Source organism: Amblyomma americanum, chromosome 7 (genome assembly GCF_052857255.1).
Source record: "Amblyomma americanum isolate KBUSLIRL-KWMA chromosome 7, ASM5285725v1, whole genome shotgun sequence".
Classification (NCBI taxonomy): domain Eukaryota; kingdom Metazoa; phylum Arthropoda; class Arachnida; order Ixodida; family Ixodidae; genus Amblyomma; species Amblyomma americanum.
In genome coordinates this window covers 159,177,289-159,200,682 of record NC_135503.1, presented here as the reverse complement: position 1 = coordinate 159,200,682, position 23,394 = coordinate 159,177,289, and the positions used below count along the sequence as shown (strand labels likewise).

The following is a 23,394-nucleotide window of genomic DNA, read 5'->3' as shown; positions in this document are numbered from 1 at the left end:
TACACTGGAATGATGGACAGTGTCATTGAGATTTTTCCCTGGCCATTGCATGTGTACAAAAATGTAAAGGTTCTTGAACGACAAACATTCATTAAAATATTTGTCCTCTTTTTGCTAATTTCATGGCCTTTACGTATTTGATATCAGCGGCATGCACTCCGTTTGTGGTTCCGGACCGATATAGTCCGAGACTTCGTGTGATATTTTCTTTACTTATTAAATACGCAAAAACATGAAAGCATTAGTATCAGTTATGTCTGCCACAAGTGAACGATAAGGGGATAGTTGGTATGACATGATTACAAGACATTATTTTATTTTAAAAATACATATTTCACGTCTCTAGCAGTGCGTAGCGTTATCTAATACACAATGGCACTGTCAATGGTAATTGCAATGCAGTTATTATTGTTGCGTTTGATCCTTCCACAAATTCTATCAGGAGGCCGCGCTACTACATGAGCCCCCTCCCCCCCCCCTCCCCCCCCCCCCCCCCCCCACCCCTCGAACAAAATTTCTGGCTACGCCAGTGTCTAAGGCAATGCATTATAAGGACTGCTAGGTCAAGCTGACGGCTGCTCCTGAACACGCCAGCCCAAGTGATGTTGTTCAGAGGGACTTGACTGACCTGCGGTCGTTTAAGCCAGGATGCATTCGCGAGGCGTCGCCAAGGCTGTACACAGTCATAAAGAAGATGAAGAGCATTGTTCACAAAGCCCTTGAGAAACACGTTGTATTTGGTGACCTGTTCTGGGGGGTACTAGACAGGCTTGAAGAGTCTTCTGTGCCTGTAGTCAGTTGTGATGTTCACTGCAAAGAAGTCACTGCTAAAGTGACCAAGTTTTACCTTATCAAGAGGATGCACTTTTTTCCAGGAAAATGAACTCTGAAAAGTTGGTAACTGCTCAAATGCAGTCAGAGAAAAAGAGAGCAAAACTGCTTTAAGCACCCATAAATGGAACGCATTTTGCAGCATGATGTTTTTTCTCTTTCAATGGAAGCGTTTGACATTTAAACTAAATTCCTCCCAAGAGCCCGATAAATTAGTAGTTTTTAAGCATGGCGCAGTTCAACGAACAAAGCGCCGTAAAAGAACTGTACAATAAAATATCTAAACTAGTTTGTCTTTCCTTGTTCATATAAAGTTCAATTATTCGAACCTAATGAACACAAGAAACAGAAGATTCTTTCGCTGCAGAGATTCGGCCGCACGGTGTATGATAGGTCGTTCCGAACACAGCTCAATACTTGCGCACTGAAACAGTTTTGCAATCGATTCTTATTGGTGTAAAGTGCTATAACCACACAAAAAAAAACATATATATAGTGACACACACGATAAGGTTGGCACGATAGACACCGAAGCGCGCCTCGCCTAGTGCCTCGTTCAAATATCGTTCGCCCCAACCCCAGTAGTTGTACCCTTGTGCCCTCCAAGCGGAACAGCTTTTCGCCATGTTTCAACAGCAGTTATGCCACATTCTTACGGCTGAAAAAAAAATTTCATTTACCGGCAGGTATGGGCGTGGCGCCGCCCGTCTTTACAAGGGTGTCGCGGGCGACGCGCGAGATGTGTCGAAAAGCGCGACTGCAGCGCCGTTAATTTCAGCGACGTCCACGATAGGCATGCCAGCAAGCGGCGAGTATACGGAGCTCCGGAACTGAAACTGTTAAGAACATTGGTTACCGCTGTGCAACACGAGGTTCAGCGGCAGCTGTAAAGGTATTTATATTTTACATTACATTGAGCAAGATGTCATGAGCGCGACTTGATATCTATACAGCTCTACAGCACTTAAGTTTTCTGCGCCTGCTCGTTTTTCGACTCTCGTGTCCTCCTTAAGTGGTAACTACCCATCTGGATGGCTTCTGTGGCAACCAGGCATCGGCCGTGCCTCCTTACGTTCTCGCCATACCCTCCTCTTTCCACGGTGATCGTATACTCCGGTTGGGGATTCCTCCTTACTAGCGATATCATCCAACTTCCACAATAGCCACCTTCCGAAATTCCAGGTGGCAACCGCCCACCGGCCGCGCTTTCCTCCATGCACGTCATTCCCTTCTCCTTGCACTGTAACACCCCGCGCCGGTTACGCCAGTGACTACTACGGCATACCACAACTGCGACGCAGAACCCCGGAGTAGGCGCTTAACAGTTCTCACTGTAAAAGCAGACCAATCACCGTTGTCCCATGGGGCAGAAACTTATCCGTTTCCTACATTCAGTTTTAGATCTCCGGTGACCTCTGCATTGAAAGAAATAATTATCCTGGCCAATGGTTGATGTTTTTGCTTTAAGCCCACTGCCATTTTACATTGTAGAAAAAACTTCACAGCCAGGATGTATAAGATCTCTCTGAGATACCCGCTATGTGTGGCGATTCTCTTGGTGGTATAGTTATAATATAGTTCTGCTGGTAACAGTTTGTTTAAATTTTTTTTATCATGGCTGCAGAACCGATGACTAGAAGGAATGCTTTTCTGCTAGGAAGCGATTCGATCTCTTTTCAGCAATGTAATGATCTCCAACGAGCAGTGATTGCTCATTCCTTTAGCAGAGTGGAATAAATATTTTTGTATTTGTTTTTGTTCAAACGTTTCATCTTGGTGTTGTGCCATGGCGATGACTGGCTTCGGTTACAATCATAGTATGCCGGCACGGTACCATCATATGAGACTAGAAATAACGACCTAGAAATAACGACCTCGTTTCTGCAAAACGCTTTGAAAAGGCACTAAACAGCCAGGCGGAAAATCTACAAAATGCATCGTTCATTTGGAGCAGGTTATTACAACGATGTCGCTGAACGGAATAGCTGCTTAGTACGATGTTAGGAGACTCCCTTAAGGTGGAGCACACTTTCTCAAAATGAACAGCTGGGCTAGTTAGTTCCAGATGCTAGATTTACCGCAACACGCAAAAGTTAAGCGTTCTACGGCAAAGAGACGAGTTCTGGCCCTCATACGATGGCTGAACCTTGACGGCGTGTGCTGACGTGTAAATAATGTCCAGAGTTTCCAGCTATGTGTGTTCTCTTCAGTAAAAATCCATGTATATTGCGTGGAACAGCGACTAAAGACAGAAAGAAAGAAACAACACAGACGGGTGCAGAACCGCAACTACAATCTATCTATGCCAACTATGAAACTAGCCAGTATGCCAGTATGTCATCATAACCAACTGATGAGATGTTCTTTAATGCTAATACAGTGGTCGCAAGCTCCACTTCACTGTCCGGGCTAAGGTAAAATCATGAAGCATTAAGCTCCATTTTAGGAGCCTCTGACTGGCGACTCTCAGGATGAAGTGCTGTTACAAGGGGAAGAAGGTAAGAGAAGCTCTCGTTAAATTCATTAACTATCCTCACATACAATACCCGATATGCAAACTGCTTGGAAGTCTGGAAACGTCGCTCCCACAGCTTCCGGTTTCCGTCTTGGTTCGGTCGAGCTCGTCGAGGTGGCGCGTCATTTGCTATCCGTGCTTTCTTGATACCGGTGTAGCTGTCATGAATCTCACTAGTTTAATTTCAGAAGCCAAACTTCAGATGCTGCGCTGCTTGCACTGCTCACCTTTTACTAAATGTAGCTCCTTTAAGGCAGCACTAGCGTGCTCCCACCGCGTTCTCAGCTTCATACGAAGCTCTGATGATGGCAAGAATCGACACTGGAAAGTGCGTTGGAAATTCAAACTCTGTGTCGTTTTCGTATTAATGCGCCGCTTTAAGCGTCGCGCATTATCATCGATATTTTATTTTGAAGGGGAAGCAAATTGTTCTCGTAGGGTAGCAAACGGTTATTTCGTGCTCAGCGCACAAATGTTTTGCCCAATTTCTGTGACAGTAATCGGGAAGCCGCACCTTCAACAGCGGTTAGCTCACACAAGTTGAGGGCACCTTCGGACGATCTTAGGGATGACTTGGATGCGTAACTCAAACGTTTTGAGCGTATCGCAGAAGGGCACAGCTGGCCCAAGGAAAAATGTGCTACAGCACTCAGTATGTCTGACTGGGGAGGCTCTCCGTGTGTTCGGTCGATTCTCTCCCACAGATTCAATGGGCTATGATAAGGGAAAACTAGCCCTGCTTCAACAATTTTGGTTCACAGCAGATGGTTATCGCGAAGGTTTTCGTAAAAGTAAGCCGTATGATAAAAAAACACGCAAGCAATACGCGGCACGCTTGCTAAGTTTTTTTATCAATTGGTCGAGATGCCGGGTACGGCCATGATTTACGTGACTTGGTGGCGGCCGAACAATTGGCGGCCGAGGATAACATTTAATACTTCTTTCTTGTATTCGGAGCAGTTGCCATATAGAGTAATGCCGTACTTTAAAACAGGTTCTACTAATGCTGTATAGATCAGTCATCTAAGATGAAGCGGAGATTTGCCACGAAGGTGATACATCATAGCCGCAATGGCCCTTATCTTTATAGAGAGGTAGATGATATGGTTGCTCCATGTAAGGTTTTGGTGAAAGTGGATGACCAGATAGAGAACTGTTCTCGCCATTTGCATAGCTTTACAATTACATAGCTTTACAATAAAGTCGCAGTATAGCTGGGATGCTTCATGAGTATCATCTAACAAGAAATTTTTGATGCGGTGATGGGCTTGTCCATATCTGGATTTTCTTCTCCAACGTAGTTTCCTTCGTAGCCCTTGGGCTCATCTGTGCCGTAGCATTTGGTTCTGACTTCATCGAGGAGCTGCTCATCTGTTCCTTGATATTGATGCACAAGTCTCTGTATGGCTTTTCCGCTCTCTGCTTTAGTCTTGGTAGGATCCATGGGAGCCTTTAGAATACGCCACGTTTTAGCCGTGCTGAGTGTTCCATTCAGCGAAGTGCTGAACTGTTGCCACCCTTGCCTGGCTAAGTGTGTTGCATACTTTTCTGCTTGGGATGTTACCTCGGCTATCTTCTTCTTTAGCTTACTATTAAATTTCTCTTTCTTCCACCTCTTAGTAAGACCGCGTCTTGCCTCCCATAGCCTGAGTAGCCACTTGTTCACCTCTGGTGCTTCTTCTGTACGATCTACCTCCTTGGTATACATTTCCTGTATTTGTTTAAGTTGTTGGCACCACTCTCCTATCGAGGTGATGTTGCCCTCCAGTTGCCGGAAGTGGTGCCTAAAGGCCTCCCAGTCCGTGAGGCGGGCCGTGCCAATTTTTCTCTTGACGTTATCTGCTGTGGTGCTTATTCTTATGATGTGATGGTCGCTGCCAAGGTTTTCTAGCAGATTCTCTAATTCCGCTTGTTTTTCTCCTTTGACAATGGTTAGGTAGGGACATGTGTCTGGGCTGACGCTGTTACCCTGCCTAGTCGGTTGATTTTCGTCTGTGAGGAGCTCGCATCTGATGCTTTCTGCAGCTACGCAGATATTACTACCCTTCTTTTCGTCTCTGGGGTAGCCCCAGCTCGGGCTCGTAGCGTTAAAGTCTCCCGCTATAAGTAGGGTGTTCTGCCTGGCAAGCCTGCTCGCCCCGGCGAAGAGCTTTATAAAGTCCGCTTTCTTCTGCCTTTAGGGACTATATAGGTTTAAGGTACTCCTAGCTTTTCTTTTCTAGAAAACCATAGAAACTATAGAAACATAGAAAACCTACTTAATTCCTATAGGGAGACTACTTAAGAAAGTATTAAAGGAACTGCCCTTGCGTCTTCAAACAATAGCTGCAGTTGTATATTTAAGGAGCACCGCGTATTATCATTTCAATCTGTGCTTAATTACAAACACTCATCATTACCATGATCAGCTTGACTACGCCCACTGCAGGGCAAACGCCTCTCCCATGTCTCCAATTAACCCGGTCCTTTGCCAGCTGCGCCCACCGTGTACCGGCAAAGTTCTTAATCTTCTTAATTACAAACTGTGTGTAAATTGGTAAATAATAATATTAATGCCAATACTACTCTAACACTAAGTTCTTTCTTATTGCCATACCGTAACACAGTACCTGCATTAAATGAAAATGTTAGTTTGCCTGCCTGTCGCAATGTATACGGGGAACGCTTAATTCAATTTTCCGGCGTAAAAGTCTGCAACCCAGTGTCTTAATGTGAAGCTTGCAAATAACTTGAAGTCGTGCTGCAAGTTTTTTTTTCTATTAGCAACCAGTAAGAGCCCTCACCTCTATCTTTTTTAATGGTTTGTAGATCTTTGTGAACGTTTCTTTCCTGTTGCTTATCGCTCTGTGGTTTTTCTTTTCCCGCCTTTTTTAATTGCTTTATTATGAACTGTTATTTCAAGTGCGTATTTTGTTCCGAGACATTTTTCATTCCCTGTTTTTGGTTTCTTTTTTCATTTAATTTATTTTGCTGATTACGGCTGCTTGGTGTATTTTATTTTATGTTGAACTGGACTGTTTCAATAGCCAAACAGCTATCGGCCCAAATATTTTTTGTGCACTGCCTTTTACCTTCGAAAATCAACAATGCTTTGACTTCATTTGAGGAATTCGCGGCAGCGCCCAGCCAGTGCTGCTAAGCCTAGCGACCTCACACGTTCCGTTCTGCAGCCAATTTGACATTCGCCTTTTCTCTTACGTCAAAAATGACGTAAACGCGCTTGTTTTACGCGAGAGCGTAGTCGTCAGTGGCATGGCCGAAGAACGCGCTAAACCGACAGCTCGATTTTTCGTGGTTTGTCAAGGACGACACTATTGCTTTGCGGAGATTTTGCTTATCAAATAATCTCATAATAATTCTCGGAAAATTTCGGAATCTCGGATAATAACGACGGAAACCACCCTTGGTGCGCGGGTTTCCGCTAGCCCAATCGATGGATGGATGGATGGATGGATGGATGGATGGATGGATGGATGGATGGATGGATGGATGGATGGATGGATGGATGGATGGATGGATGGATGGATGGACGGACGGACGGACGGACGGACGGACGGTCGGTCGGTCGGACGGACGGACGGATGGATGGATGGATGGATGGATGGATGGATGGATGGATGGATGGATGGATGGATGGATGGATGGATGGATGGATGGAAAGACGGACGGACGGACGGACGGACGGACGGATGGATGGATGGATGGATGGATGGATGGATGGATGGATGGATGGATGGATGGATGGATGGATGGATGGATGGATGGATGGATGGATGGATGGATGGATGGATGGATGGATGGATGGATGGATGAGGCTGAACCCTTTAAATCGGGCAGTGGCTCACCCCACCCAGCCATGACTTGTCCAATCTCACTCTTGTCTTGATTTTAGCCACGACTCAGAGCACCTTTTCTTGGGCAGAGTAAATGCATGGATTGATGGATGGATTGAAGCTAGGAGCGTCCCTTTTGAAAGTGGGTGATGGCGGTTGCCACAATGGTCAGCTTTTTTCCTTTATTTTTGTTTAACGGTGTTAGAAGTTATTAAAGCTCGCCATTTTCTTTAAATACGTCTTCCTACAATTCTAACCTCATGTCACCTCTCTGCTTTTGAGCCACCAATCTTCCAATCGCTTTTTACTAATTTCCACCGCCGATTTATTTAAATGACCAATGTTATCTTAAAACCGTAGGGCCTCAGGAAGAGTGACTGTGCCTGCATCGACATCGGGATGGATGCCATCGCATTTTATTATTAGGTGTTCTATTGTTTCAACAGAGATACCACACACAGCTTACGTGTGATCTTCTTCATTAAATTTCTTTTTGTAGCTGCGCGTTCCAAGACCAAACTTCAAAGAGTAGCGCACTGCCTCTAGAGTTATCATAAAACGCTTCCTTGCTGATGTGCCAGTATCGATATAGTTCTGCACTATGATTATTTTCCATTGCATTTATCCAATTTTCACCTTCCGTGTTTTTATTCTGTCATTTAATGCTCTTTCTTTCTCCGTCGCAGTGTCTGCCATACTTACCGGTTATCTTTCTAGTTCTTTCCCACCAGTGTTAGTCAGTGCTCTTTCTGTATAGGTACTTAAATACCTTAGCTGCCCACCTGTTATCGTCCAATTTCCTCAGGCGTTCTTCGTATAGTATTTTACTCTAAGCTTCCCGTGCCTCGAACGATACCCAGCCCATATCCCCTGTACTGCCTCGTTTGTGGTTTTCCGGTGGGCACCTAGTGCTAATATTCCAACCGCTCTCTGATCGACTTCTAACCTCGACTGAACTTCTGCCTTTAAGCCCAGAACCGTGTTCCCGGAAGTGAGCCCCAGCGCCATTATTGCTTTCAAAATACCTCTAAATACTTCACATTTGTTGTACGCCTATAATGGCCTATGTTTCATTATTCCGACATTTCTTCGCCCTTTTGCTATGAGAGGCCGTTTGTGCTTTTCCGTGTACATATGCCCTTTGTTTACCCATACGCCGAGATATTTGTATTCGGCTACTCGGGGTATTCGATGGCCTTGTAAGCACCTGATAAGTTGTATCGTTGAAAATCATAACACCTGCTGACTAATTTGCGCTAAAACTTAAACCTACAGTGCCTTCTTCGTCTCCACAGCAATTAACCAGAGTTCGCAAATCATCCTGGCTGTCTGCTAACAGCAGAATATCGACCGTATAAAAGTACTGGGCGCCAGCTCCATCTATGGGGAACCTGCGCTGCCAAGGTGGCACGGCAACTGTTCCATTCGGTGATTGAAAACTGCGTTTGTCAGCCGCTTGGGCCGCTGCAAACGCGAGAACACATTCCGTGCGATTAGATACCCGAGTTTGGCTGACAGCATTCATTGCCTAGCTTCTCTCGGCGTAGCCCAGATAGCTGATGCACGGCACGTGCGTCTTCGACAGAGGGCGGAGGCTCACGTCAATATGCGCCTGAAGGTGGCGCGGAAAAGTACTAATAGTACTACCCACAACTGCTTGCTCTTCTCACTAGGCAGTGTGTTATGGCACTGCAATCGGCACCGTAAACTTTAGCCCAAGTTCCCCATTGGTAGGTGCAGTTCGCTCCAGCAGATGTGAAAGGTGCACCACCGGCCGCACAATTTTCTTACTCCCTCGTACTTTCGCCGTTCGTCCCGAGGGGGGGGCCTTACCTTTGTCTGAGCTTGAAGGTGAAATTGACGGAACGAGCTGTTCTCTGGGAATGTACTTCAGGAATAGAGCTTCCGCTTTAAAATCGGGCGGCTTGAGCAAAACTAGGCGCGAGCAAAATTTTCGCATTAGTCAGCTGGTGTGGCCACGTTACGCAACTGACTGGTTCAGTGGCGCTGCCATGCGACGGCCGCCAGAATAAAAAAGTGCCAAATAGTAAACCGCTCAGCCAAGAGATGGCGCGCGAGATGCGACCTTTACAAACTCATGCTGGTATGCGTTGAACCTCCTAAAAACGAATAAGGCCGGGGCGAAAATAATGCTAAGGCTATCTGAACTATACTCCGTTTCAAACATCATGTACAACGGTGCCAAAGCTAGCGCTCTTCTTTGCGCTGCCTGCATCCGCGACAGAAAATAGTGCATTGCTTGTGGTGAGCAAAAAATAACAAATGCTTTGCCGACAGGCTTCGTATATAACACATTAGTCATCAGCGTTACAAAAAACGCTCTTATTGTGAGCGAATCGATCGAGATCCGTGATTTTGTATTTTGCGTTTGTCGTCTTTTTCCATTTCACGTTTTCGCTGTCCCCGCAACCCTGGCCGTCGTGTTTACTTTTCTGGCTCCCTTTCACTTTTGAGAAAATGGCGCCCAGCACACCGGCTGCGACCACCTCTCCTGTACGCATTTTCTCGAAGGTTCGTACATCCAAGCTCTCAAGGCACGCCAAGCAAGTAATTGCAAATGTGTACTCCCGTACCAGGACCCGTTTTCCGGAGAAGTCTGTTCGGGAAGCACTGAGTACTTCGAGCGAGGATACCGGAGTATCTCCCCGTGCCGTTGCCAAAACCAAGGCGGAGCGTCTGTGTGGGCCTTTGGCGTCTCCGAAGAAAAGTCCTCGCGACGTGGAGATTTCAAGCTCGCGAACAGTCGAGAATGACAGCTTCACGGTACATGCCATAGGTCTGAAAGTGCACAGTATGTACGCGAAGGAGGAAGTCCCAACACTGGACAGTGTGCTAAAGGCTGTCAGTGAGGACGATGACCTGCCGAATTTCAAGAAAACGACGTTGTGGAGGTTGATAAAGGACGTCGTATTCACATTTGAAAAAAGAAAACGGAGCCTTGCTCTGATCGAGTGAAGTGATATCATTGTCTGGCGTCGCAGGTACCTGCGGGCGATCAAAGAATTCCGAGGACAGGGCAGGTACGAGTCGTTCCTTGCTTATTTTCTTACGCAGCCCGTTTAGACTGACTTCATATAGAGCTTGATGTTAGCGTTGCAACCTCGTAGTCGTAACACTGAGTGTTGCTTCAGTATCGTACCTTGTGCGATGAGGTGACGTTTCACGGCCAGTTTTGCGCTATGTTTGGGTTGGGCACGTGTCTGCGTGGGTCAGATTTAAAAGCTAAATTCCAATTGGTGCAGCAAGCAAAAACAACAAAACTGCCAAAAATGTCATAGCACTGCAATGGGTAGTGCCATCTCGTCGTCACCGTAGGAACGAATGAACACCCACTGTACGCTGCCCGTTGCTCCGGTGGTGCGAGTTACTGGCGCTACTGCTGCGAACGTTGGCAATGTTTGTTCGCAGTAGCCGCAAGTCAAGAAATTTCAAATGTTGCCAAATTAGTCAAGTACCTTTTACAAACATACAGTGAATATAAAGTGGCTACCAAATGCCGCCTGGGCGTGAAATATAAGACCGAACAAGGAAGCAATAAAGCCGGATAATTATTTTTCTCGATTGTCTTAGATCGGCTGTTTGTGAGACAGTGGTCAGCAGTGTGTTTCAGTGCGTTGCCTACTTACATGCTGCAGTGTGTTTGTTTACTTAGAAGCATTAACTCGTGATCTCGGTTGCCTCGCATTTACAGGTGCATCATCTACCTAGATGAAACCTGGGTCAACGCAGGGCACACAAAAGTATACGTCTGGCAGGACAAGGCTGTGAAGTCATCTCAGGATGCCTTCTTGAAAAGTTTCACAATGGGAATGGCAGCGCCTTCGGGCAAAGGGGCACGTTTGATCCTAGTACATGCTGGACGCAGTACAACAGCATTCGTGCAAGACGCTGCTGACTTCTGCCGAGCAAAAAAGGGAGACCACGCTGACTACCACCCTGAGATGGATGGCAACTACTTTGAGAAGTGGTTCACTGACAAGCTTTTGCCAAACATTCCGGCCAATAGCATTGTCGTCATGGACAATGCTCCATATCATAGCGTGGCTCTTGAAAAAGCACATACCAAGTCTACGCGCAAAGCTGATATTCAGCTTTGGCTCAGCTGCTATACAATGCCACAGCTTTTGGGGCTGTGTTCTATGCGCTGCCGCTCGTCACGGTGCTCAAGCCGTGCTGGAAGGAACTAGCTCCAGCACCGCAAGTCCCTGCGCGTGTGCCTAGGCCTGCCCAAATACTCGCAGTGCGCCGCAACGTTGGCCGAGGCAAGACCGTGGCCACTTGAACTCCAAGCAGCACGCAGGGCACTGAATCACATCGACCGGCTTCGCCGCGCACCGGACGGCGCCTCGCTGCTGCAGCGTATGCGCTCGCACCCGCGCTCACGAATGGGCGCGCGGCGCTGCTCGAGTATGAGTAATTGACACAAGGGCTACCCCCTTACGGCTAATGCGCGCCCTGGCCTGCTGCCTCGGAGGTACAGCGAGAGATCGTCGGCATTGCGGGAAAGCGGAGCACACCCCTCTGTGCTGTGCAGCAGCTGGCCACAGCCGTCATACACCAGGAGCTCCAGGACCATCTCCACATGTACACCGACGGCTCGGTGGCCCGCGACAGCTGCGCCCTTGCAGCGGCGGCTACTATCCCCGCCCTGCGACTGCACAGCCAGCAACACGCAACCTTCCTGAGCTCCTCCACCACGGCGGAGTTGATGGGGATCCGGCTCGGGCTGGACCTGCTGCTCACCCTCGACCCTCCGCCGCCCAGAAGTGCTCTGCTGTGCGACTTCCGCGCCGCCCTCAGCCGCCTGCAATCTAAAGGCCGCGGTACCCCACTAGTGCGGGAAATTCGCTCGCGCATCGAGTGCCTCGCGCAGAGCGGATGTGCCGTGCGTGCAGAGTGGGTGCCCGGTCACTGCGGCATCGCCGGCAACGAAGAAGCTGACGACCTCGCGACCGCTGCACACCAACTACCTGCCACCGATCTGCCCCCTGTGCGGGAAGACGTGCGTGTGGCCATCCACGACCATCTCCGAAAGCAGCACCCCGACCCACGCATCGCGGGAGGTGAGCGCATCGACAGTGTCACTGGCTGTCGTGCACTTACACGGTCACAACGTGTAATGATCCTCCGCGCGCGTATTGGCTGCGTGTGGCCCGGGGAACGACGGGAGCGTCACGGAACCGCGACGAGTGATGCGTGTGACGGATGCGATGCAGTGGAATCACTAGAGCACCTGCTCCTTCACTGTGCAGCGTTCGCTGATGCTCGTCGCGATATGCTTGCGGCCTATAGGGCGCAGGGCATACTACCAGACTCCATCAAGACGCTATTTGTGGCGGCAGGGCTGTGCGCGCACTCGTGAACAAACTTTAGTGAGCCTCTGTGCATTCCTCAAACACACGTGCTTGAAGTCTCGTCTGTTCTCCATCAGGTAGTTACACACAGTGACCGAACGCTCCGCGAGTTCTACGTTGAACGATTAATAACTGGACGCCCAACTCCATTTGTAGCCAACACAGTGCTGTGCGCGTGCGTTTTAATTCCTATAAAATGATCTAATCACGTGCACAACCTGGACACATCTTATTGTGTAAATAGTTTGTATATATTACTTGTCCCCCTATCCTCTCTTCCTGTCCCCTCACCTCTTTCATTTAATTTCTCCATTCTGCCTGCTATCCTTCATTTCCGCTGCCCCAGCTCAGGTGCTTCAGTACCGATGGCAGATGCTGGCACTAGCAAAAACTTTTCCTTCCTTTTTACTATTGTTTTAATAAAAAAACACTACCAGATTTGGCTTAGAAAGAAAGGTGTTCCGTGGTCACAGGAAATTGTTAGGGCAGAACTGCTGGAGCTTTCTCAAAAGGTAATGACACCGAGCGTTGTGTACCACACCGACAACCTGGTAGCTACCCATGGCCACGAAGTGCTTCGTTTGCCACCATACCACTGCGAGTTCATTCACACTAAACTTGTCTGGAGCCAGGTGAAGGGATACATCGCAAGTCGCTAGAAATGTTTCACTTTGGCTAAAGTGGAAAAGCTCCTGCCTGAAGCACTGGAGTCTGTAAGCCTGGAAAACTAGCAAAACTGTTGTGTTCATGTGGAGCAAGTTGAGGCTGAAGCATGGCAACGCGATATGATTGCCGACGCTGAAATTGAACAGGTTGCCTTCAGCATTGGTGACTTTTGCAACTCCTCTTCTGATGAGTCGAGCACTCATTTCAGTGAAGAAGATATAAGTGGCATAGAGGAACTTGTTTGACTTCGAATGGATGTGTAATATACATGCTACTGAGAAGAGAGAGATGACTCATCATCATGCTGTGGTCACCTTTGTGCATGTGTGGGTGGAAAAGTGAAAATATGTGTGCATGAGGTTGTGTGCGTGTTGATCAGTGTACTGAGGAAAGAGAGCGGACCCATCGGCATGCTGTGATCACTCTTGTGTGTAAAAGCTCGTGCTCATTAGCATCAAATTGTGTCAGGCAGTAACTTGTAGTGTAGGTGTTGAGGTGGATGTGAAGGACTTGGTGGTGGCCGAGGAGGATGTGGTAGTGGCGGCGGTGGTGGTGGCGGCGGTGGTTGTGGTGTGTGGTTCTGTTAAGTGTCTGTATAGAAGTAGAATTTGTAAGAGAGGGAAAATAGTACTTTTTCCAATTAAAATATGTTTAGTGTTACACAGCATCAGTGTGTGCAGTTTTTGGAAGATTAATTGCAGAAAAATACAGTGGAGACAAATCCACTGCGACAGTGTAACTGAAATCCAACAGGACGTGAAAGAAATAAAGATCGCTATGATGAAACTACTACAAAAAACAAGGAGCTTGAAATGGAAAACAAAAGGCAGCAAGAGAGAGTAGATGAACTTGAACAGTATGAGAGACTCAATAGTTTGCAAATAGGGGACTACCGAATGACTGCGATGAAGTGGCAGCTGTGAAAGAAATAGGAAAAAAAAACTCAGAGAGGAGATTAAAGATGCTGACATCGATGTGTGCCACAAAGTTGATGTGCCAAAATCCAGCAACAAGAATGTAACTGTTCGTTTCACACGCCGTTTCAAACGCGATGCTGTTTTGGCTAAGGCAAGGAAAAATCGCCTTACTACAGAAGACCTTTGCTTATCAGGCAATACCCAGACAGTGTTCGTGACAAGCACCTGACTGGAAAGAATAAGCAACTGTTAGGCGCTGCTATCTTACGAAAGAAAGATTTTTTTTGTTTTATGGGGGGTTTTAACATCCCAAAGCGACTCAAGCTATGAGAGACGCCGCAGTGAAGGGCTCCGGAAATTTCGACCACCTGGGGTTCTTTAATGTGCACTGACATCGCACACTACACGGGCCTCTAGAATTTCGCTTCATCGAAATTGGACCGCCGCGGCCGGGATTGAACCCGCGTCTTTCAAGCCAGCAGCCGAGCGCAATTACTACTCAGCCACCGCGGCATCTGCGAGAGAAAGAAGTAGGCTGGAACTTTGTCTGGACCGGGAATGAAAAGATTCTTGTGCGTCGAGGCGAGTCAACGCCTATCTTGCATATCTGAAATGTAGGCGATATCGGTCGCATGACGGCAAAGCCTCGGTTGTCCAGGGGCAACGGGGACGGGCCAGAAAGCTAGAAAGAAATAGCTTCACGTGTGGCCTCATCTGCTCGTTATTTTTTGTACTTCTCAAGAGCTGCTTATGGTACGGGCTCTGTACAGAACGAAGTGTGACTATGAATACTTTAATCGGTACATCTCAGAGAAGTGGACGCGTAAATCGTTTTCTATACTTGCACTGAATTGTCGCAGTCTAATGAATAAGGTCGAACAGCTCGAATAATGACCTTGATGACCTTGCCCTCAAATTTGATATTTTATGTGTTACGGATACCTGGTTTGCTAATGAATTTTATGTACATACTTTTGACGGTTATAGCCATTTTGGTTTCTTTAGAAAGGACAGGGAAGGTGGTGGCGTTTCTATATATGTTAGGATTGGGCTGAAATGCACTGTGCTACAGGAGTTTTCTACACTTAACAGTGATTATCAAATAATCACTTTAAGATGTAATGATGCAGTTGTGGTACTTGTCGACAGACCTCTAGAAGGGAAAATACCCTGCTTCATTGAATATTTAGACACAGTTTTAATGAATTTATCCCAAATTGATGGAAAGGCTATTGTTGTTGGAGACATCAATATTGATTTACAAGTGCCTAGCAATCTCAGAGTGACTTTTTATGAATGATGATTTGTCATGGCTTCAGTAATACTATTGCTTGTCCCATGCGAATAACTGACACTTCTGAAACTATGACTGATATCTTCTTTGCTACATACGAGAGAGGGAACACCGCCTCCGGTGCACTTGTGTCTGGAAACTGTGACCATCTACCTTTGTTCTGTATATTAGAAGGTCATGTCTCAAGACAGCTGGCTGCACAAGGGTATAAAGCCAGAAAAATTAATCAAAGCACGTTATCCACTTTTAGCACCCTTACTCTTGAGGCAGACTGGTCTTGCGTGTTTTGTGAAAGTGACGCACGGAAAAGCTTTTCTGCCCTATATGGTACAATTAGGGACCTATTTGATAAAGCTTTTCCATTATGCTATTGGAAAAAACCTAAAAAAAGCACGAAAACCGTCGTTTTTAGCGAATGTTTATCGCAAAAGAAGACAAAGAAGCAAGCTCTTTGAAGATTACCTTAAGACAAAAGACCAATCAAAATTCAAGGAATTTAAAAAATTCTGCAATAAAGTTAATTCTCAGATCAAGAAAGCTAAACATGCCTATCAGAACAGTAAATTTGAAAATATTGACCAGCCACATAAGTTCTGGAAGGTTTTTAATGAACTTTCAAATGCTCGAAGGATGGATACTGCTCCGTCTAGCATAAACATATGTGGCAAAATAACATCAGGGCTGAAGCTATGTGAAAACTTTAATGAACATTTTCTCACAGGTGGTAACAGGCAAACAATTGCTGGGTTGTTACCCGAGCAAACAAAATACATAAACAGACATGTCGAACATTCAATATTTTTAGCACCTTCCGGTGATGCTGAAATTAAGGAGATTATTGAATCATTAAAAAGCTCCAGATCAGCTGGCCCTGATGATATTAAAGCCTTGCCAATGAAAGTAGTAGCTGGTGTTCCTGCAGCACCGTTGTCGCACATTTGTAATTGTATTCTGAGTGACGGCTGTTTCCCTGAAGAACTAAAGGTTGCACGAGTGACGGTAATGCATAAATGAGAGGGAAGTTACCTAAACAACTATAGGCCAATATCTATATTGAGTGTTTTTCGAAAGTTGTCGAACGTTTGATCTACAGGAGGCTTTCCGCATTTTTAGGCCGCCTAAAGATTATCACTCCGAATCAATTCGGCTTTCAAAAGAACAAGCCTACATGTTATGCAATGCTGCAGTGCCAGTGTTGAGGTAGCCAGTGCTGTATGTTATTTTTGGAGGTGTGAATGATTTCAAGCTGGCTCTTGCTCGGTTCAGTGTGAATTTGTTTTTTTTCGAGTCATGTTTTTGTTAGTACAGTCTGCGTCACCCTTGTGTAGAGCGCTCGGGTGGTGTACTACCGTGGAAACAAATCCAGATCTTGTTGCAGCTGCTAGGTTCCAGAAGAAACAGTTTAGCTGAAGCAGTGCCTGATATAACAGCAAACAAAGTACACGTGACCATTTTGCCAAAAAATGAGGGGCTGCTCTTTAATTTCACTTTTTGTTACCAGGTATGCAGTGCTCGAGCGCTCTACACAAGGGCGATGCGGACTTTACATGTTCCAGGAATTTGGTTTTCTTGACTGAAAATGCACTGCTTTTTGAACCCTGTCCTGACATTGGTCAGGTTCTCGTATGAAATAATGTTGTTCGATGGCCTGCGCATTTTTTTTCCAATTTTGGAGCCCTTGACTGATTGTGTGTTGCTGTAACTCCACTGAACGTGTCCTTTTAATTTGTATGTAATGTGATCCATGCCACTGGGTGTTTCCGAATAAACCATTTCTCGCAAACACTGCGTGGCCAACATTTTTTATTGTCCTGTCTCATTTATTGCTTGCTCTCTCGAAATATTCTCTCATAGTGTTGTACAACTTTTACTGCATTCTTACTTGGCGCTCCCACAGCTCGGAACTCTTTTTGCATGGCTGCATGAAAATTCTGCCAAAGCAGCCTGTGCTCTTCTTGGAGAGCAGGGAAATCGAGACAAGCTGACTTTCCTTTGTATTGCCTTCATATACATTTGTGCACGACTACAAATCTTTAACTCTTGAGGCAGTACTATTTTCTGTCACTGTGTGAATTAAGACTATACGTTCTAAATTTAACACTTAACATGGGAAAACAGGCCATATTGATGTGGTGTGTGTATAAATAATTTGACCCATCAGTTTATATATACATCTTTTTGCCACATAGACCTCTCTTTTCAATGAGAAAGGAAAACGCGCTTCGCTTAGGAACGAAAAATATGTTAACAAAGACAAGAAATTGCAGATATGCACAAGAATGTTGCATATATACAATCAGAAAATAGGCGATTCAAGAATTGAGAATGTGTTTTCTGCGCTCATGTATGATAAATCAGCTTTCTAAATTAACAGACATCTTCCGTCTGAACTTTACGATCAGTAAAAGATAATTGCTCTCGCCAAGTCCTTTAGCCTATTTACAGCACAGTGCCAAAGTCAGTCCCAGACTCTTTTCACGAAGACTGGATCCGCCGCTAACCGGTTGCACGGAAGAATTCATAACATGCCAGGTACCTTAAGAGGGGCCCACAACGGAGTGGGTTCTCGGAAACGGCGAAGCCGAAAGTTGCAGACGACCACTTGTTAATCGGGCCACGGCGGAGCAGTCACCACTGTGCTAGTTTAATTAATTAAACCCAACGAATGAACGCCATCTTTTCACATAAATCTCTCGTTTGCATCTGAAAATTATAGTCGCAATGCTGCAGAATCTGGAAGAATACCGCCGCTGCTGACCAGAAGCCGGTGCGAGCTCACTGACAACAGATTTCGGACATTTCACATTAACCCGGTACGCATCAAATGAACAGATGCATGCAGTTCATTTCAGAACGCGGCATAATATTCAAGCGACTCTGAACAAATCGAGATTTCTCATTCAAAGTCACGCGAAATGCAACTTGTGATGAAAAAAGCAATGCGAAAAATTTTCACCATGCAGACGGCCACACAACAGCGCAGTGATACACCTCTCTCTCTCTTTTTTTTTCGGATACTTCCGTAGCCTTCACAGCGTTGCACTTGATGTTTCACACGGGGTATAGGTAACCCGCGACAGCTGTAGCGTCCAATATACCTAATACTTCAGTGAAGCCAGCCACTGATTTTTTAATATTAGGTGTTTCGAGTTCAAGAGACTCTTTTTGCGGCATAGTACTACCAAAGTCGGCGAACTTAGTAGAAGAGCCAAATCACGCTAATTATACTGATGTTATTAACTAAATTGCAATAGTTAACTTTCAACTATTACAGACAGATGCCTGATTACTCGAGTTTGTTGCTTGTAATTATTGGCATTTGAAATGTCTGAAATGTTTTTTTTTCTTCCAGTTCCTATTTTTTTGCAATTACTTCTGTTCTTTTCGTGTCTAATACGTACACTAGTATTTTTCATTTCCGTTTTGCCTAAACGTTTTCTTTAAACGTACAAATTGTATTATATTATTTTCTATCGCCTGCTTGTTTATTTACTCTCTTGTGCTTAATTATGTTTCCATCTTTTACTTATATTAGGATACAATTTAAAAAAACAGCAGTTGTTAACACTAGGCCACGGTCCGCGGCGTACTGTATCACTCCGCTAGCCAGTCACAGAAGTAAACGAAATAAGCTTTTTAATTTTTGAGTTTACTAAACAAGCCAGGTATCAAAATTTTAGGTATGAAACTTTTTTCTCGTGATTATAGCTTCTTGTTTAGATGACAAGAGAAGTTTTAACAACGGACTATTTTTTTGTCATGGAAGAATTCTGTGCGCCGGTCCTGAATGTAGGCGGAGCTTCACTGCAGGCTTAAATTGTATCCGACTATAGCCTTTTTATCGTTCATTTGTTTGTTAATGATGTTCCTTGTACGTGTTTTTTGCACTGACCGCCCCTCCACCCCCCTATATAATGCCCTCGAAGGATGCCTTTAGGGGTATGCTGAATAAATAAATAAATAAATAAATAAATAAATAAATAAATAAATAAATAAATAAATAAATAAATTTTTACTCTTGTTAGTTTTCAAAGTTTCGAAAGCGTGATTGCGCTCGCCACAGCGGTTCAACAAATTCTGGTCATTTCTAGACAAATTCGAAAACCGCGCGTCTGCTGTGAGTGCCGAGCTAACCTGCACGGCTTGCTTTGGGAGAAGCACAACCATCACGCTGCTGCCGGGATAAATAACGGTGTTTACCCGTTGTACTGTAAACTCTACGGGCTGCAGTTGTACCCTGAAAAGACACAGGCGGGGGGCGACACTGTACTATTTGTATCTGACTGATCGGTCTGAGAATGCGCTTTCAACCTTCAGGGGCCAGAAATTATTCTAACTTGGAAGTTGTTCGGTTCAGTGTCGATCAAGAAAATAGAGATCAAATAAAAACTAGAATGCCAATCTGAGGTGCAGCGTTCCTTACTACACTCCAAGCACGAATAGGCTTACAAGTAAGTAAAAAGGCCGTAAGTTCTATCTAGCACAGTCGATTTCTTTCGAAAAAAGGAAGTGTGCTAGAGATGTCTTACTACGTTTTTGCTCCTTTCTGTTTCGCCTGTATAAACAAGTTTGCGACAGGCATGACTTTAAGGGTGTGACATCTGTGACTGCTTCGACGTGCTTACGCCACCACCTTAGTGCAGCCACTGCGGAGGAAACTCGGCGGACAGAACGCAAAGGCGCCAGTGTGCTGTACGATGTCAGTACGTGTTACAAATCCCCAGGTGGTGGAAATTATTCCTGAGACTTTCACTACGGCACCTCTTTGTTCCTTCATTTCCTCCTTTATCCCTTCCCTAACGGCGAGGTTCGGGTGTCCACCGAGATATATGAGAAAGATACCGCGCCATTTCCTTTCCTCAAAAATCATTATTTTTTATCGTGAGGCATTGTCCACAGCAGCAGAACATGCTGCGAAATTGATTGGGCTTGAAGTATAAAGGATAAAGTTGTGTAACGCCTACAGATTGGCAGTGCCCCGAAGCAAATATTACATGACAGTTTTCGGGATGTGTACACAACCTAGCACGAGCACTGAGGCAACGGACAAAAAAAGCTTCGTGAATGCTCTTGAGGTGACATGCGTTTTATTCTCTGTTAACAGCGAGAAACTCCAACTCTAGGAATTGTTTTTAGAGCACAGCAAATTATGCTTCTCATATCCACCCTTTAAAGGAGTCGCTCTAAAAGTGGCGTGGTGGTGTGCTGTAGGGGAAATTGTCAATACATGCCGGGAAGTTCATTACGTCGCTTGTACACCCAACAAAATACTTGTTCCTTATACGGGAATCACACATTAAGTGCTACCATTTGCCGTCTTGCCTGTGCAGTAAGTAAAGAAAGTTCAGCTTGGTTTAGTTGGGTTTAACGTCCCAAAGCGACTCAGGCTATAAGGGACACTGTAGTGAAGGGCTCCGGATAATTTCGACCACCTGGGGTTCTATACGTGCACTGACATCGCACAGCACACGGGCCTGCAGAATTTCGCCTCCACTGAAATTCGACCACTGCGGCCGGGATCGATCCCGCGTCTTTCGGGTCAGCAGCCGAGCGCCGTAACCACATAGCCATCGCGGCGGCCTTAAACGAAGTGGTCAATTTTGGAAAACATAGCGCTGACAGACAGCGGACAAGAAACAAAGAGGACACACAACTGCGCTGCTCAACATATGCCGCCATTGACGAAGCCGCCTTGAGTTAAGAAATTATTGTTCCGCCAGCGGATTTGATGTACTCGTCCGAGTGCCTGAATACTCATCTGTAGCAACTCTTTTTTCGTGCGGCGAAAACGAAAACAGTGTTAGCTTTACCCTTTTCAATGCCGATGATTTCATCTTTTTTATGGTCTCCATTCCGCACTTTTGTTCACGGTGTAAGCTTTGGCCTACGGAGCAAGTACGTCAATCACTGCGATACAGCGCTAGTGGTCGGCGGGAAATAATAATAATAATAATTAGTTTTTGAGAAAAGGAAATGGCGCAGCATCTGTCTCATATATCGGCGGACACCTGAACCGCGCCGTGAGGGAAGGTATATAGGAGGGAGTGAAAGAAAGAGAGAGGTGCCGTAGTGCAGGGCTCCGGAATAATTTATCCCACCTGGGGATCTTTAACGTGCACTGATATCCCACAGCATACGGGCGCCTTAGCGTTTTGCCTCCATAAAAACGCAGCCGCCGCGGTCGGATTCGAACCCGGGAACTCCGGATCAGTAGCCGAGCGCCCGCGGTGGGGCGGCGGTGAAGCCCCAGCGCAAGTTTCCTAACATATCGTAGCCCTTAATAATGTACACGTGTCGCCATTCTTGATGGTACGGATGCCCCTCAAAGTCGTCGGTTGCACGGAGCGTGCCCGGCGGCTTGCTTCCTTAAGACCAACAACGGACTGACACTACTATCCAGACTCGGTAGCAGCAGTGTGTTTGGTCTGGGAGTCAAGCCATCTCATTAGACACCATGGAAAATTTTTGCTCCCGTACATCTAACCTTATGCAATTTTTATGCTCCTCGTTCAACATGAGCGCAGGGCCATTCCTGAAGGTGCGAACAACATCCCAGCGGTAGGAAAATGGTCTCTGGCCAGCAAGAACCGTATTATGTTGACTAATAAACGCTGGGACTTAATTTAAACAGAATACCACACAAACTCTTCAGACAGTTATTTAGTCTCTTGGGCGTCTTGTCCGTGGTCGGATATATGAAACAGGGGCTATCAGAGAAGGTGGCGCGCCAGTACCGCACTTTGAGCCCGCTCCACTTGAGGTCCTGCTCAAACACTGTGCGTTCGTTGTCGCGAGGCCGACGCGCTCCGAGCACCCGTGAGTGACAGGGAGAGAGCGCGGTTCCAAACGCGTAGATGCTTGGCGGCAGAAGTTTGTGCTGCGATCTGCGCGACCGTGGGAGCGGCGCACGCCGCGGTCAGGGCAGCGGCAGGACGCACCTGTTGGTCGAACTGGGCGAAGCTGAGCGACACATCCTCGGCGGGGAAGTACAGAGCGGCCCGGTCGGGCCACTTGCGCGCGGCCTGGCCGCAGACGTCGCCAAGCGTGTCCCGCCGCAAAGCCGGCTGCGAGGAGCCAGCCAGATCACTGCAGGCGCGGGACGCGGTCCTTCGCACGAGCGCTCTCAGGAGTCCCATGACCCAACTGCGAAGACGGCCGATTTCCACGGCCTGATGGCGGCTCCGATAAAGATAGCGCCTCTTTGTTGTCTGCGCCGTGCACGATAAGCGTCGCGGCGGCACCCTCGGCCGGAGGACAGCTCCCTAGCCTCCATTTTCTCAGGCTATTATTGCCCTCATTTTCAGCACGTAGATATTACAACATCCTTTTATACAACAACTCTTTTTTTTGACTGCCATATTTCTGGCAGGGGCTTTAGAGATTTTTCGCTCAGTATTCGACACTAAAATTCTTCGCGTTTTCTTCATGAATGGATTCGTGACTGCATAGTTCATCGACTAAGACATGTTTTTCCCTGTTTCAGCTCCCCAGAGGATCACGTCGTGCTGTGCTGCTCCTCTGCTGATCGACCCTGGCTGTCGAAAAAGCAAGTGTGTGGCTCTCAGCGATTCAGGCAGCGATCAGAGTGCGCGTGACCAAGGGTGTGATGTGTCATCGAAACGAGCGCTATCGGTTTCTGCAAAAGCGGGTGCTCGCCATCGGCACCTCGGGATTCGTGACTGCATAGTTCTTCGACTAAGACGCACTTTTCCTGTTGATGTAGGCATCGCTTCATGTCTTCTGCACACCATTGCTTTTTGCACTACAAACTTGTGGCCGTTGGTCCCCAGTCGGCCCTTGCTGCTGTGATCTGCTTTCCATGTTGCTTGTATCTTATTTAATGGGAATCGATATGTGCACGCATACCAAGCGCGCATTGGCACGTTTTTCGCTGATCAGCACCATGACCACCCTAATGATGCCGGCTAGAGTGGGGCATCCGGGGTAATCCACGTTCTTTGCT

The 23,394-nt window shown here is 46.4% G+C and overlaps 1 protein-coding gene across 8 annotated transcripts in view; it reads right to left on the bottom strand.

Annotated features, from left to right (window-relative positions):
- LOC144096722 (medium-chain acyl-CoA ligase ACSF2, mitochondrial-like) overlaps positions 1–22,596 on the bottom strand; it is an 841,787-nt gene extending 819,191 nt beyond the window's left edge. For 4 of the 8 annotated variants that reach the window (XM_077629564.1, XM_077629565.1, XM_077629566.1 and 1 more), the window contains exon 1: positions 22,370–22,594. In XM_077629564.1, coding sequence (XP_077485690.1) covers positions 22,370–22,567 — 198 coding nt within the window. In that variant the 5' untranslated portion in view covers positions 22,568–22,594. Of the gene's footprint in view, positions 1–22,369 lie in introns of all 8 variants that reach the window. The other 4 variants (XM_077629569.1, XM_077629571.1, XM_077629570.1 and 1 more) reach the window with 2 other exon arrangements.
- Between the last annotated feature and the right edge of the window lie 798 nt (positions 22,597–23,394).